The sequence below is a fragment of the Podarcis vaucheri genome (genome assembly GCF_965113315.1).
Source record: "Podarcis vaucheri genome assembly, chromosome: 1".
Taxonomy (NCBI): Eukaryota; Metazoa; Chordata; class Lepidosauria; order Squamata; family Lacertidae; genus Podarcis; species Podarcis vaucheri.
The window spans coordinates 21,045,396-21,058,427 of record NC_138759.1 but is presented as its reverse complement, the minus strand read 5'-3'; the positions used below and the strand labels follow the sequence as shown (position 1 = coordinate 21,058,427).

At 41.4% G+C, this 13,032-nt stretch overlaps 1 protein-coding gene across 3 annotated transcripts in view; it reads right to left on the bottom strand.

The window, feature by feature from the left end:
* Window positions 1–1,144: 1,144 nt before the first annotated feature.
* ATG2B (autophagy related 2B) overlaps window positions 1,145–13,032 on the bottom strand; it is a 49,354-nt gene continuing 37,466 nt past the window's right edge. For all 3 annotated transcript variants that reach the window (XM_082228714.1, XM_082228712.1, XM_082228713.1), the window contains exons 31-42: window positions 12,217–12,443; window positions 10,858–10,966; window positions 10,276–10,470; window positions 9,821–9,922; window positions 8,697–8,775; window positions 8,354–8,558; window positions 6,917–6,986; window positions 6,010–6,092; window positions 5,259–5,380; window positions 4,989–5,143; window positions 4,050–4,199; window positions 1,145–3,339 (exon numbers count right to left, since the gene is read on the bottom strand). In XM_082228714.1, the coding sequence (XP_082084840.1) occupies window positions 3,109–3,339; window positions 4,050–4,199; window positions 4,989–5,143; window positions 5,259–5,380; window positions 6,010–6,092; window positions 6,917–6,986; window positions 8,354–8,558; window positions 8,697–8,775; window positions 9,821–9,922; window positions 10,276–10,470; window positions 10,858–10,966; window positions 12,217–12,443 (1,728 nt within the window). In that variant the 3' untranslated portion in view covers window positions 1,145–3,108. The remainder of the gene's footprint in view (window positions 3,340–4,049; window positions 4,200–4,988; window positions 5,144–5,258; window positions 5,381–6,009; window positions 6,093–6,916; window positions 6,987–8,353; window positions 8,559–8,696; window positions 8,776–9,820; window positions 9,923–10,275; window positions 10,471–10,857; window positions 10,967–12,216; window positions 12,444–13,032) is intronic.

Sequence of the window (13,032 nt, the reverse complement as noted above, 5' to 3'; positions counted from 1 at the left end):
ATTAGACTACCACGAAGAATTTGGCACAGTTGGCTAGAGGCTAACAACGGAGCTCCGATGGAAAGCTTATCGAGTTGAATCAGCACAAATTAGGTTTCAACCATGGTTCTTCTGCATTTGACCATTTGTGTCACACAGTCAAGAGATTAAGGACACATCTAGACCAAGTGGCACCACTTATTTAAAATGTGTACTTTACAGCCAGCGTAGATTAATGCATCTTCTTTTGCCTTTTCTGCACAGCACTGTATTGAGAAATGTGGGGTATTCTTATTGGCTGGACATGTTAAAGTAGGTTTATGACGGGATGATTTGATCTGCCTGTTTACTGCACGAGAAGCCTGTAAGTGCCACTGTTCCTTTATCTTCGGTGCATGTGATGGAAGAGCAGATAAAGCACCTGCAAGGGTCAGCAAACTTTTTCAGCCGGGGGGCCAGTCCCTGTCCCTTAGACCTTGTGGGGGGCCAGACTATTTTTTTTTGGGGGGGGGATGAACAAATCCCTATGCCCCACAGATAACCCAGAGATGCATTTTAAATAAAAGGACACATTCTACTCATGTAAAAACACACTGATTCCTGAACCATCTGCGGGCCAGATTTGGAAGGTGACTGGGCCGGCTCCGGCTCCCAGGCCTTAGTTTGCCTACCCATGACCTAATGGGAAACTGGCAAATAAGAAACAGCATTGCTTTGCCTTTGCAAAAAAAGGCATCACAATACACAAAGTGCAACAGGCTGAATAATAATAACCGTAAACATTTTATTGGTTATTTCATAACGTTCAGGCCCAGTATGTGCAATATATACAGTTCATATGTATGGTATAGACAATAAAATGTTTACAGTTATCATTGTTCAGCCTCTTGCGCTTTGTGTATTGTGATAAGTGTATTTGCCATAGCAAGGTACTGAATTTGTTTTGCAAAAAAGGCAGCAACACACCAACATGCTATTTCTGCAATAAATATCGATTAGCATTTTGATTTAAGTCCTTCGTAGTAATGTCTGCTCCCAACAAAGCAGGCAGTCTGATTCTTCTTCTGCACTGTGGGTCTAATCTTTAAGTTGTTCTAGGTCCAGCCATCTATATCAATTACTACCATTCTTTAAGCTGCAAAATACTGCCAACAGTGCACTCAGGACAAGTGAAACTGTGTTTATTCCCAGCACATCAGTAAATGTATTGACTTTACTTCTTCTCAACTCATTGTCATCATGTTAACATAGCAATCAGCAATGTGAAGTGGAGAAAGATTACTTTGCATTAAGTGCTGTTAGACAAGGTGCCCAGAACATCCATCCTAATAGCTTGGTGAAGTTCTTAAGTATCTTAGGTTAGGGATGGGCAATATTTTGAACCAAAAATAAATAATCCAGGGTCATAGTGTCAAATGGCATGCATACAGAGCCATGAATGCAGGGGAAAATACTGCAGGAAGCCGTGGCTGTTATATTGGCCACGGTATCCCAAAGGAAAGATGGGGAATGAATGCTTTAAACACTTGTAGGCCAATGTCAGAAATAAAAATACTAGCCTCAGAAGAGTGGGGTAGATTGCAATTTCCCTTGTGCACTAGAGCAGGGGTGAGGAACCAAAATATCTGGAGGGTCAAAGATTTCCTACCCCTGATTTAGAGACAGCTGATTGTAATGTTACTGATTAGCTTACTGGTGGTTGTTCTTTGCTCTATTAGCACCTATCTCCAAATATCTCATTCACTCAAACACTAGCTGGCTACCTCTGCCCAGAGGACCTTTATTCAAATGTATACATTGCTTCTAAACTATGTTAAGACAGCAGCTTTTAAATGACAGCAATTTATTTCATTGCTGAATGTCTCCATGAAGAACCCCAAAATGCAGAGTTTATTTTGAAGAAACTGCAGTTGCCACTGTGTGTCAGAAAGAAGCTTAATATGAATCTGCATACCCTTCTCAGGGCACAATATTTCTGAGCTCTGTTTTCAATGAAAAAGTGTACACAAATTAGGATTTGGAATCAATTAAGAAAATTAGGATCACAGTAGAACAGCAGCTTGTCAAATCAATCAAAAAATATTCTGATATCTGAACAAGTTTTAAATAACTTTGCTGTGAAAATTGGAAAAAATGACTACCAAGATGTAACTTGCATAGCATTTAAACTGAATGATGAACTCATGTCAACATATACAAGTCCCAATATTCCTTTCACAAGACACCTTTCCCCACAAACTGTATTGTCTCTGTGTGTATTCAGAACCAACCGCTCACTAGACCCCTTTCTCCTATGCAGCAATCTGAATAACTGCAAGCATTGCAATCCATTTTTAATGTCATTGATGATCTTGTAGTGTTCTGCCCCTTTAAGTGATTTGCATAAGTTTTAAAACTACGTAAGGACAAAATGCACATTTATTAACAACTATTTTAAAAAGGCAATATACAGGCAAAATTCTTTAAAGTGCAACACAACAGAACATGTCTGCAACATTCAGATTGCTCAAATCTCCACAAAAGGAGGAATTCATTATGAAGGGGAAACAATTAGTGTCCACAGTTGTCTGAAAACAATTTTCTGACCAGGCATCAAGACAGATTGTCCTTGTTGCTAAGTGCCACATGTGAGACACCCACAATTAGCAAAATAATTGAAATCCCCTTTTCCTTTTAGTATCCTGTAGTGTCCATGTCTCACGCCAGACATCAATCCTGTTACAGAAGGGCACTAATGTAACCCTTTGCTTTTTTAAACATATTTCAACCATGGTTGGGGAAGCCCTCTATATACATGTAGACTGATAAGTATGGAAAGTGTGGTTGCTTCAAAAGAAGGACAAAAATACCCTGCCAACAACAAATATCAAGATACCAAGAAGGACATAGCGCCCAGTCTAAAGCCAGCATTTTCCTGGATTTGGCCGCAATTTTTTTTTTGAAGGTGCCACTCCATTTGGCACTGACCAAACTTGCTTTCAGGTTTTGCCATCAAATTGCTTTCCAATCTCTTGTGTTCCTGAGATAAGCATAGTAAAAGGATACGTCCCATCTAAAGCTGCCATGAGGATAAACGATTTATGCTTCCAGTTTCCCAGTGTCTGTACGTCAAACACGCTTTTAAAGCTATCAGTCCTCTCCAAGGCGCCACTTCTGGGACTCTTCCTGACGCACGTCGGGCCTGATTTGGTTTCTCATGCCGCCCAACACATTTGACGTTGCCTCCGTTGCCATTATGAGAGGTTTCACCACAGTTGGCGGGATCTGGCGGAGGACACCTCCCACCGCTCCAGTGACTCCTCTGTTCTCATGTTCTCGAGCAGCAGTTTCATAGATGGTATGCGCCGTATCTGTAATCCCCTTAAGAGAGTCCCAGACACACAAAACAGAGTGTTAAGAACTGCAACATCTCCCTTTAGTGAAGTAAACTGCTTGGGGGAGGAGGGGCGGTGGGTTGGGTCATCAGTCTTTATAAGCCCCAGAATCCCTCTCAATTACATCCCATTATTCTCCGCAATGAAACAGGGAAGCCCTTCCCACAGAGCAGCAAAACGTTGAATTCAGTTCTTGCAGACCCACACTGGCTAAGTAGCTTGATGCCCACGTGAGTCGACTAAGCTCCAGAAGCTGGTTTCAAAGCGAGTGGATACAACCAGTGGTGAAATGCAGTGTGTAGCCTGCTGGGCCGCACATTGGGCAGAGAAACAAAATGTCAAGCATGGATTTAAATCTGTTCCTAGTCATTGGAAAGAAACCAACGACAGAGCAATCAGAGCCAGCAGTGGTTAGGGGTTCCAGCACGTCACAAAGGGCAGCTGAAATGCCACATTCCACAGATACCAAGCAACTGCAACCCTCTCTTGGGTGTCCACTTGAGAAACCAACATGGAGAAAATACCACTCCCCTAAGGAGAAACAAACTTATTGTGCAAAAAAATGAAGGATATATAGCCTCATTAAAGCCGTAGGAATATCCTAAAAATGGCGCTCAATACCCATTCCGGAGGCATCTCTCCCTCCCTCTGTGAATGCAATGCAGATGGCCAGAAGGCAAGGGTAACGCTCCTTACCTCTTTTACAACGCTGTATGCTTTGGCCACACCTTCACGAAGGTCCACAGGCTGATGAGCCAGGCGGTAGCGAGAAAGTCGTTTGATCTTCTTTGTCTCAATTAAACTAGGCCCGGGGGAAACCATGTCATAAGCTGTTTCTGCAGCTGCCTAAGTATCAATTTCAATAAATAAATCAAAAACACACTCTCTAACCACGTGTGGTGAGCCAGTAAAAACCTAGATATGGCCATAATATCCAATTATCTGTACATTATGATAAGCCTCCTAGCTTTTTAAAACACAAGCCAATGCTAAATATTAAGAATACATTCTCATCTCCCAGGGCTCCTTGTAATCTATCTATCCACTCCTTCAAGTTCCCAACATACACTAGGGCATGGTCCAAAAAAGAGCAAATTATGGCGTTCAAAGGGACCAATTACAGCACACCTTTATTTTCTCCCAACTAAGTTAATTATTGACATTCATTTCCGTAGGGATATAATATTTCTTGGGGGTATTACTGTGGTGTGGATAAAATCAGTATTTTATTTCCAACCCTACGCTACCTGGGCTCTGCTGACATGATTCCCACGGAGAGCTGCAATACACATCCCCACAGTCTCCTTACAGTATATAACCCTCCTCTCTCACACAATGCCTGCTGCATCTACAGATATTTTGCCAACAATGAATAGACATGACTTCCAAAAGCAAATAAAACAGATTTCAGCATTTAGGCCTAACTCTTTAAAATGCTATTCCAAATACCAAGCTACCAAAACATCACAGGCCACACCTTCCCTCCTCTTAATTAAGGATGAAACAAGAGAGATCTCAGTTGGCTATGTAATTGTAGGCTTTAGTTGACTTCTGAAACCATTTCCCAAAATCTTGTTTGCTTCAAATAAGATTAGACCTCCTTTGCCTATCCCCATCGATAAAGGGAAAACATACCTGTATGGTCTGAACCATTCTGTTTGTCAGTTCCAATGCTGCCATTGCAGTAGATGTACCAAAAGAAGCTGCACCTCTCTGAAAGCCTCTTACAATGCGGCCATCTTTTCGGTATTGTTCTATTGGTAACCACACCAAGTCTTTTAGACCCTGCACTGTAATTAAAGATAGCATGCCATGGATATTCGCTCAGGAAAAAGATTCATTCATATGAATGTATGTGCATAGAATAAAAAACAGAGAGGCTTAAAAAATACTGCAGGAACGTACCTAATTGAACTAATGAATGCATTGGCCCGACTCCTCCTAGAATACCTGGTAGCTGGTTTTTCTTGATGTCGTTAATCCATTCTGAGATGGCGTAAGAGAAAAGCTTATCCACACCTAGCAACCTGTGTGCGTACAAAAGTAACATTTTGTTACCTAAAGAATGATAGGAAGGTATGATGGAGAAACTACATCACTTTTTGCTATTAAGATCTGTGAATTACTTTGGCCAGTTACCAACCAAACAGTTCTGCTAGAGCAAGCACCGTTGGCTGCACTACAAAACTTCCTTCCCTCTCCATGTGCACCTCTAAATATGTTTTGGGGTTCCCCCAGTTCTCTGGGGCAATTTAGGGGGCACACAGGGGTTTCACAGAGACAGGAGAGGGAGGAAAAGTTCAGCTTTGCAGCCCAATGTGCTTGAACTAGTGAAATTGTTTTGTTTGTCTTTCCTTCACAGCAAACACAGGGCAGGAGTCACCTCACCAGCCCCGTCAGCAGAAGTTCTGCGCAAGGACCTCCGCCCTCTTGCTTTCCTCCCTCTGTGCACCCCCCCTAAATTGTCTTAGTAGTTTCAAGAGAACCCGCAGAACGGTGCACAGGGGGAGACGAGTGGGGATAGTTCTGTATGGCAAGTTGTAATGCTTGTACACATAGAACCATTGGAAGAGTGCAAAGCTGAATTCCACCCACCATTACAATGCTCGGTGTTGGTTTTCCTAGAACGGACAGCCTAACAACTGGATAAACTTACCCATGTCTATAGCAAAGCCTCTTCAGTTTCAATTCTGAGCAGTTTAACTGAGCAAGCCCAATCAGAATCCCAGCTAATGTACCCTGAAAGTTCAAAGGGTCAAACAGTTCATAAGCAGCAAATAAACACCAAAATATTCTTGACTGCTTTTCATCATTTCTTTACTAAATTAACTGTATTTATAAGTTGCCTCCCAAAATAAAGTCCCTGGGTGTTGTACAGAAAAGCAAAGGAAATGCTAGAATAAGAATTCAAAATAAGCTTCAGAAAGTCGATTGGCACAAAAGTCAAACACAAAATATAATAAAAATGGAATAAAATACAACCAAAAGAATAGAAGCTGGCATCACCATCAAGTTACAGGTGGTTAGAAGCCCCCAACCATAACAACAGGGACTAAAGTACATCTTAAATGGCCTGGGAGAACAAAGGCAGTCTAGGCCTGGCATTGAAAGGACAACTTTAGCTTTCCTAGAGTAAGTGCTCCACAGCCATCACTATGAGGGGCCACCAATGAAATTATGCCTGTTTTGCAATTAGGTATGTAAGTTTTACCAAAAGGTTTTTCACTACTACCTACTGCAGAATGCCATCTGAAATTTGATGGCATATTGGGTTCTGGCTGCTTTAATGAAAGTTAAACTTTAATGCAAGTTGCCTGCAGTGAACAAGAATTTCCTCCAGGTGACAAAGCAGAAAGTTGGTGATTTTTTCTTTTAAACCACAAATGGACTGGTAAGAATCTTTGCAGGCTACCAGCTCTTCTGGACTTATTTGCAAGACCATAAGTTTAGCAATCTTTTGATTTATTTGAAGATTTTGAGCATAAACGTTTCATCTTTCCAAAATAAAGAAAAAACTATTGAATGTGACACTTCAAATAGCTTATCAACAAAAGTCAACAAACCTGATCCATAGAAACATGCTTGCCATGGTAATCAAGACGTATTGGAACTTCTGATGTAAATCGAAATTCTCTAAAAGGAAAAATACATTGATAACATGTTACACAGAAATAAAGATTGGAATCAACAGATAAAACCTAAGATGGTAAAAAGTAAAACTAGCATCCCTGAGCTCCATATTTTTTTTAGGATCACTAACCTCCACCTATATTTGCTAAATCCCCAACTTTCTAGGGGATTTAAAAGTTGCCAGACCTACTGGTCATCTTAATCTCACAAGATCCAGTCTCATACTTCTATTCTTTTTGAAAAGTCACCTTTAGGAAACTCAGAAAAGTCACCTTTAGGAAAATTAAAGTGCAGTTCTACCGTGCAGCAATTGGATATTGAATGACTTAGTTGCTGAACGTTTGGCTTCCGAATGACTGAAAACCGGAAGTGAGTGTTCTGGTTTCTGAACGTTTTTTTGGAAGCCAAACGTCCAACGGGGCTTCTGAGGCTTCCGATTGGCTGCAGGAGCTTTCTGCAGCCAATCAGAAGCTGTGCTTTGGTTTCTGAACGTTTTGGAAGTCGAACAAACTTCCGAAAACGATTCTTTTCGACTTCCAAGGTACAACGGCACTAGATGCAAGCAAGGCTTGGTCCTGTGAAGGAAACTTCTATTTCCTACTATCTTTTTAGTTTAGCATCAGATGAAAACAGTCACATAATATACACTGTGGGGGAAGTATGACTATGATGAGCTTAAACATCAGGTGAGCAACCTTTTTACCCCCAGGAGCTACTTTCCAGTGGATGGGACCAGACTCAGTAGTGAGTGTGGCTAAGGCTGAAATCCCCGCACCCCTTTTTACGTTAATGAGTGTTTTTTTAATACACACATCCTTCCCAACCTTACACAGAAGGCACAAAGACAAACAACTACCCCCTTACATGCAGGTGCATTTACGTGCTCACACACAGTCTTCCCACTTCTCTCTTTTTCACCCACTAACACCCACTAATCACTCACTATCAATGCAGGCAAGATCAGGGATGCTATTAACAGGGCAAGGACCGTGATCTTTACCCCACTTCCCATGGATAGCCTTACATATGCAGGAGGTTCCTTATATATACATGCATATATGCTTTGCTACACATATAGGGCTCTGGACTGGGGCTACAGATGGAAGAAGTCCACTGATTATAAAATGGATGCTTCTGGACTGCAGAAATTAAGAGTTTACCAAATGAGTGAAATAAGAGGTAACTGTAACTTCTCTAGACTAGAGCATCTCATGGATCTAAGGTGGTGGTAGGGGGGGAATCTGTGGTCCTCCAGATGTTGCTCAACTACAGCTCCCATCATTACTGCCCATTGGTCATGCATGCTGTGGCTGATGGGAGCCGGAGTCCAACAACACCTGAAGCCACCTGTGATCTACCTCTCAAGGTACCTGAAAAAGATTGGCTGGTCACTGAATGGTGCCTCTTCGTGTGCAAAATTATGGTCATCCCCGTTGAGCATATCCACAGAATCAACACTTCCGTTCTGGCTCGCTCGCTTGTGTAAGGAGAAAGAAATGACTGGACTTGGCTCTTTGAAACTGCTGTGATGCCTGGGCAAAGTACATGTCACTTCTGCACCAGGAGGCTTCTTAACTGCAAACAGATAAATAAATGAATGCTGAAATCTAAGACTGCCTGCCAATGAAAGAGTTATTTGTTTGTAGCTCTGCTGTCCATGTATATGTTTCTATGAATTCAATACCAAAAAAAAAAAAAGGACAAATTATTTACCCTCGGGATCTGGAGTCATTAGGACTTCTACTTCTGTAGACAGGCTAGTGAAAAAATCCTTCAAGAAAAACAGGGCATCCTGAAACATAAAAGTAGCATATAAATCACAAACAAGTGAAACCGCCTTATATACCAGGGGTGGGTAAACTGTGGCTCTCCAGATGTTACTGAAATACAACTCCCATTACCTTTGGGTGATTGGCTATGCTGCCTGTGACTGATGGGAGTTGTAGTTCAGCAACGTCAGGATAGACACAGCTTGACCATCACTGTTAAGACATTTCTTTGAGTTCAATAGAAGGAAGGGATAAGAGAAAGTGTTTTCACATTTTTATATATATCACACATGCCTATAATAAGCCAGCCATGATAAAAAGGGGAATGCAGAGAAAAGGAATGGATGATTCTGACACAGGCTGGCTCAATTCTCAATGGCTCCCATCAACATCTATGGGTGAGAGTAAATGAGCTGCCAGCCAGGCAAGTTGAGAAAGAGCAAAACAGGCCCTCAAGCAGATACTGTCTCCATGAGTGGAAGGGTTAGGTTGAGTTGCAGTGGTTTCCCATGAGCCCCTTTTACTTTCTCCTATGCTTTCCATTCATATTGAGGAAAAGAAAAGTGCTGCATCTAGAAGCACTGTTGCAATGAAGGCAAAAGATCATTACTGCCTGTCAGTGAGTGAACCACACAAGCAGGTGCAAAGATACACTGTGCACAAGGCGCAAAAATACACACTGAACATACATCACTGGAGGAACTTCCATCCATAAATACCCTGCCCACCATGATTATGAGATTTTCTCCAATGATTAACAAAAACATTTTGGCTATATGTTGTTTTGGGTTACCTTTGGCAAGAGAAAACAACCAATAAATTCAATAAATAGCAGCAACAACCATCTGTACTTCATAAATGGTTCTCTTTCTTCCACCGAAGCAAGTTACTCATGCAAAAATGGCAACTTTGCACAACTATAGTTGCAAACTTAATCAAATCACAACTTTGCAATTCACACCCACAAAATGTTTACAACAGATTACAGGAACGAGTGATTAAGGAATCATTACACTGCATAAATTCTATATATATATTTTCCTAAGAAGTGTTGCTTGCTAAACCAACCTGGTCAATGTTGAGACGAAGTGGCATTAATGACACTCGCAAACAACACTCCTGGGGCGATCTGCCCGACTCTGGACGAACATGCAAAGCTTTGACCGTCAACTGAAGTAACAAGTGAAGAGAGAAAGAAAAGCTGAATAAAAATGAACATATATTTGCGAATTACTCTGAGAGCATATATAAAAGATACAGAATCTTTACAGCAGAATCATTATTGATATGTTTATTACTGGGTGTTCTGAACTTGTGTCAAAATTGCTGTCACTCTAATTCAATGCAACATGCAGTAAAAGTTGTAGCCATTGCGTATGTGAATTTTTATGGACAGTTTTTCAAGTCCCAGTGGAGGTCAGACACAACTTTAGTGGAACACATACTTCTACGCTGCATGTGGACACCGCATCTATTCTCAGCCCCATCATTTCCACATTTAGCAAGTTGTTACACGGCCTTACCATATTAGAATGTGCCTTCCTAGGCATCTCCTTACTGCAGTAGAGGTAGAGAAATTTATTCATCTGTGATGTAGCCAAGCGATCTCTGATCTCAAGATCTTGAACCACAAACACTTGACGAGACACGGGTTGCTCCAGCAGGTTGACCTCACATTCTGCTTCGCCAGATGGATATATCTCATGCTGGAATTTGACCTTATAACCAGGAAAGGCAAAAGGCAAGAACTCTATTAAGACCCGCCCCCTGTAGTATTTGCAATGCTTCTTGATACAGAGTTGTCACTTATAAGTTCGGGTGGCTTCAGTGGCAAGGAGTGCCTGTTTCCAGCTGTGGCCCATTCACCAGCTATGGCCATTCCACTCTCTGCCCTTTCTAAGTTCAAAAGGTCCAAGTATATACTGCTATGGCTCACAAAAAGCTCCTCAGATTTTAGAGCCTGAGGAAAAGGTCACATTGCCTCTGTATTTTTGTAATGCTTCATATCCTATGCATGCCAAACAAATGGGCAAATACGGTCCCCATCAGTTGTAGAGAACTTCCCAGCAATAAAGAACAACTGTCGCCATTTCAGTTATTCTTACCTTACTTAACTGTATTTCCATCAAGAAATCTGGGTTCCTTCCTCTTCCACCACAGACTGTGTTGCGCCCATGCCTTGTTGGTGTGTGAGAAGGAGAGCTCTGAGGACTACTGGAATAGGAGAAAGGGTATTGTTTTTCCATTTAAACGTTAAGTTTGGCTTGCAACAACTGTTTCAGTGCTCAACTGGTCATCTTTTGGTGCTGTATTACAGTGGTACCTCAGAAGTCGAACAGAATCCGTTCCGGAAGTCCGTTCAGCTTCTGAAATGTTCCGACTTCCAAAGCACGGCTTCTGATTGGCTGCAGGAATCTGCTGCAGCCAATTGGAAGCCTCGGAAGCCCCACCCGACGTTCGGCTCCCAAAAGAAAAAACTTCCGGTTTTTGATCGTTTGGGAGCCGGAACGTTCGACTCCCAAAGCGTTTGGGAGCTGAGGTACGACTGTATTATTATAACTTTTATTCTCAGTGTATTCTCAATACTACTCTGACATTTTGTAAGGCGAGGATTTTTATAAATGTTTCTATAAATAGTAAACAAACTGAAGAGTAAAAAAAAAGAAAAAAATCAACTTGCTGCCACTGTTAACCAGATTGAATTTTCCTCTTCAAAAGAACTCAATAGACAAGCATTCTATAAGTATTAGGAAAATGTAAAGTGGCTTTTTAAAAAACTAACCTTTCAGAATACACTCACTGAAAGTACATTGCCTGCTTTCACCACCTTAGATTTGACCAACAATTAATCACATGCTTCAAGGGAATGCCAGCCAGGAAGGAAAAAACACACACATTTGAGTGCATACTTTTAAGCTGCCATTTCCACTTGCTCAGACGGAGCTCCAGGGGAAACTGAATAAGATGGCGTCCTGACACAGATAAATAATAGCCATTTTATTTATTGCAATTATTAATATCCTGCTTTAAGATCTCCCAAGACAGCACATAAAAAATCGTAAACCATGTTGGGGGGGGGGGAGAATAAAAGCTGCAATAAAGGGTATCCGTTTTTTAAAAAAATCCAGTTCCTCGCAGAACACCCTGCCTGAAGGTGTGGAGGGGGAAGTCTAGCTGGAACTAAGCTAAAGCGGTCCCCCCCCCCACTTTATGCACTAGCCCAGCGAGTTTTATGTTCTGAAGACAAATGCATCTTTTTCCTATGTAAGAAGGTAGAAAGCAATTTTCTGCCATGTTTAAGAGGTGGAATGCAGAGAAAAGCAATGGACTATTCTGAGGGAGAGTAAATGAGAAAGGGCAAAACAACCCCTCACCTGGACACGGGGTTCAGTTTTATGTTTTGAAGACAAATGCATCTTTTCCCTATGGTATGAATTTAATAAACCAATACCAGAAGTACTTACATGTAACTCTTAGCTGGAGATGTAGGGGGTGCATTTCCAAAGTCCTTTCCCCCATAAAGGTGCCAAATGAGTGAGATTTCTTTCACAACGTAGCGCACCAAGGGGATAGGAAATCTCAACGGACCTTTGTTTGTGTCTGCCTTCTTTACTGGCAGACTGAAATGGTTCTCTTTTATCAGGATCGCATCATCAACCATCGTTTTCACTACTGGCTCTTCTACTTTATCCTAAAAGGTTACAGGATATTAAGTGCATGCACATTAAATGCTATTTAAAAAAAATAATCATCCATTTGTTGTTTTTCTGTGGCAAAACTATAAATATTGCTTAGGTTTACTGCAGGTTTGTAAATAGGCACTTGCCTGTGGCCAGTGGCAAGAAAGAACGGCTTTCAAAATGACCAATTCTGCTAATTAGACGGTAGCTGGAGACTAACACAGGTAAAATTTGGGGCCCAGCATTTTCTATTGAATTAGCTTGACTCTGCTTTATTCAAACAGAAGGGCTCGTTTCCCTTGCCCAAAGATAACTTCAAATTCTAACAATCAAAATACGAAAAACAGCACTTCTAATGCATATATAATACATAGCAGCAGACCTCATGCTATATTTTGCACAAAATGGCAACTACCCATTTCTCTATATATACAGCATGCTGGAGTTATTGCCCAATTTTAGCAACTGCCTTTAAGGTCGTTTAGCAATTGCGTTATCAACCTGCTCTGCATGGATCTGTCATGTCACATTCCAGAAGGATGACCCAGTGAGAAGCTCTCCAGATCCAACAGACTGTCTTCATGCAACAGCTGTTAACCA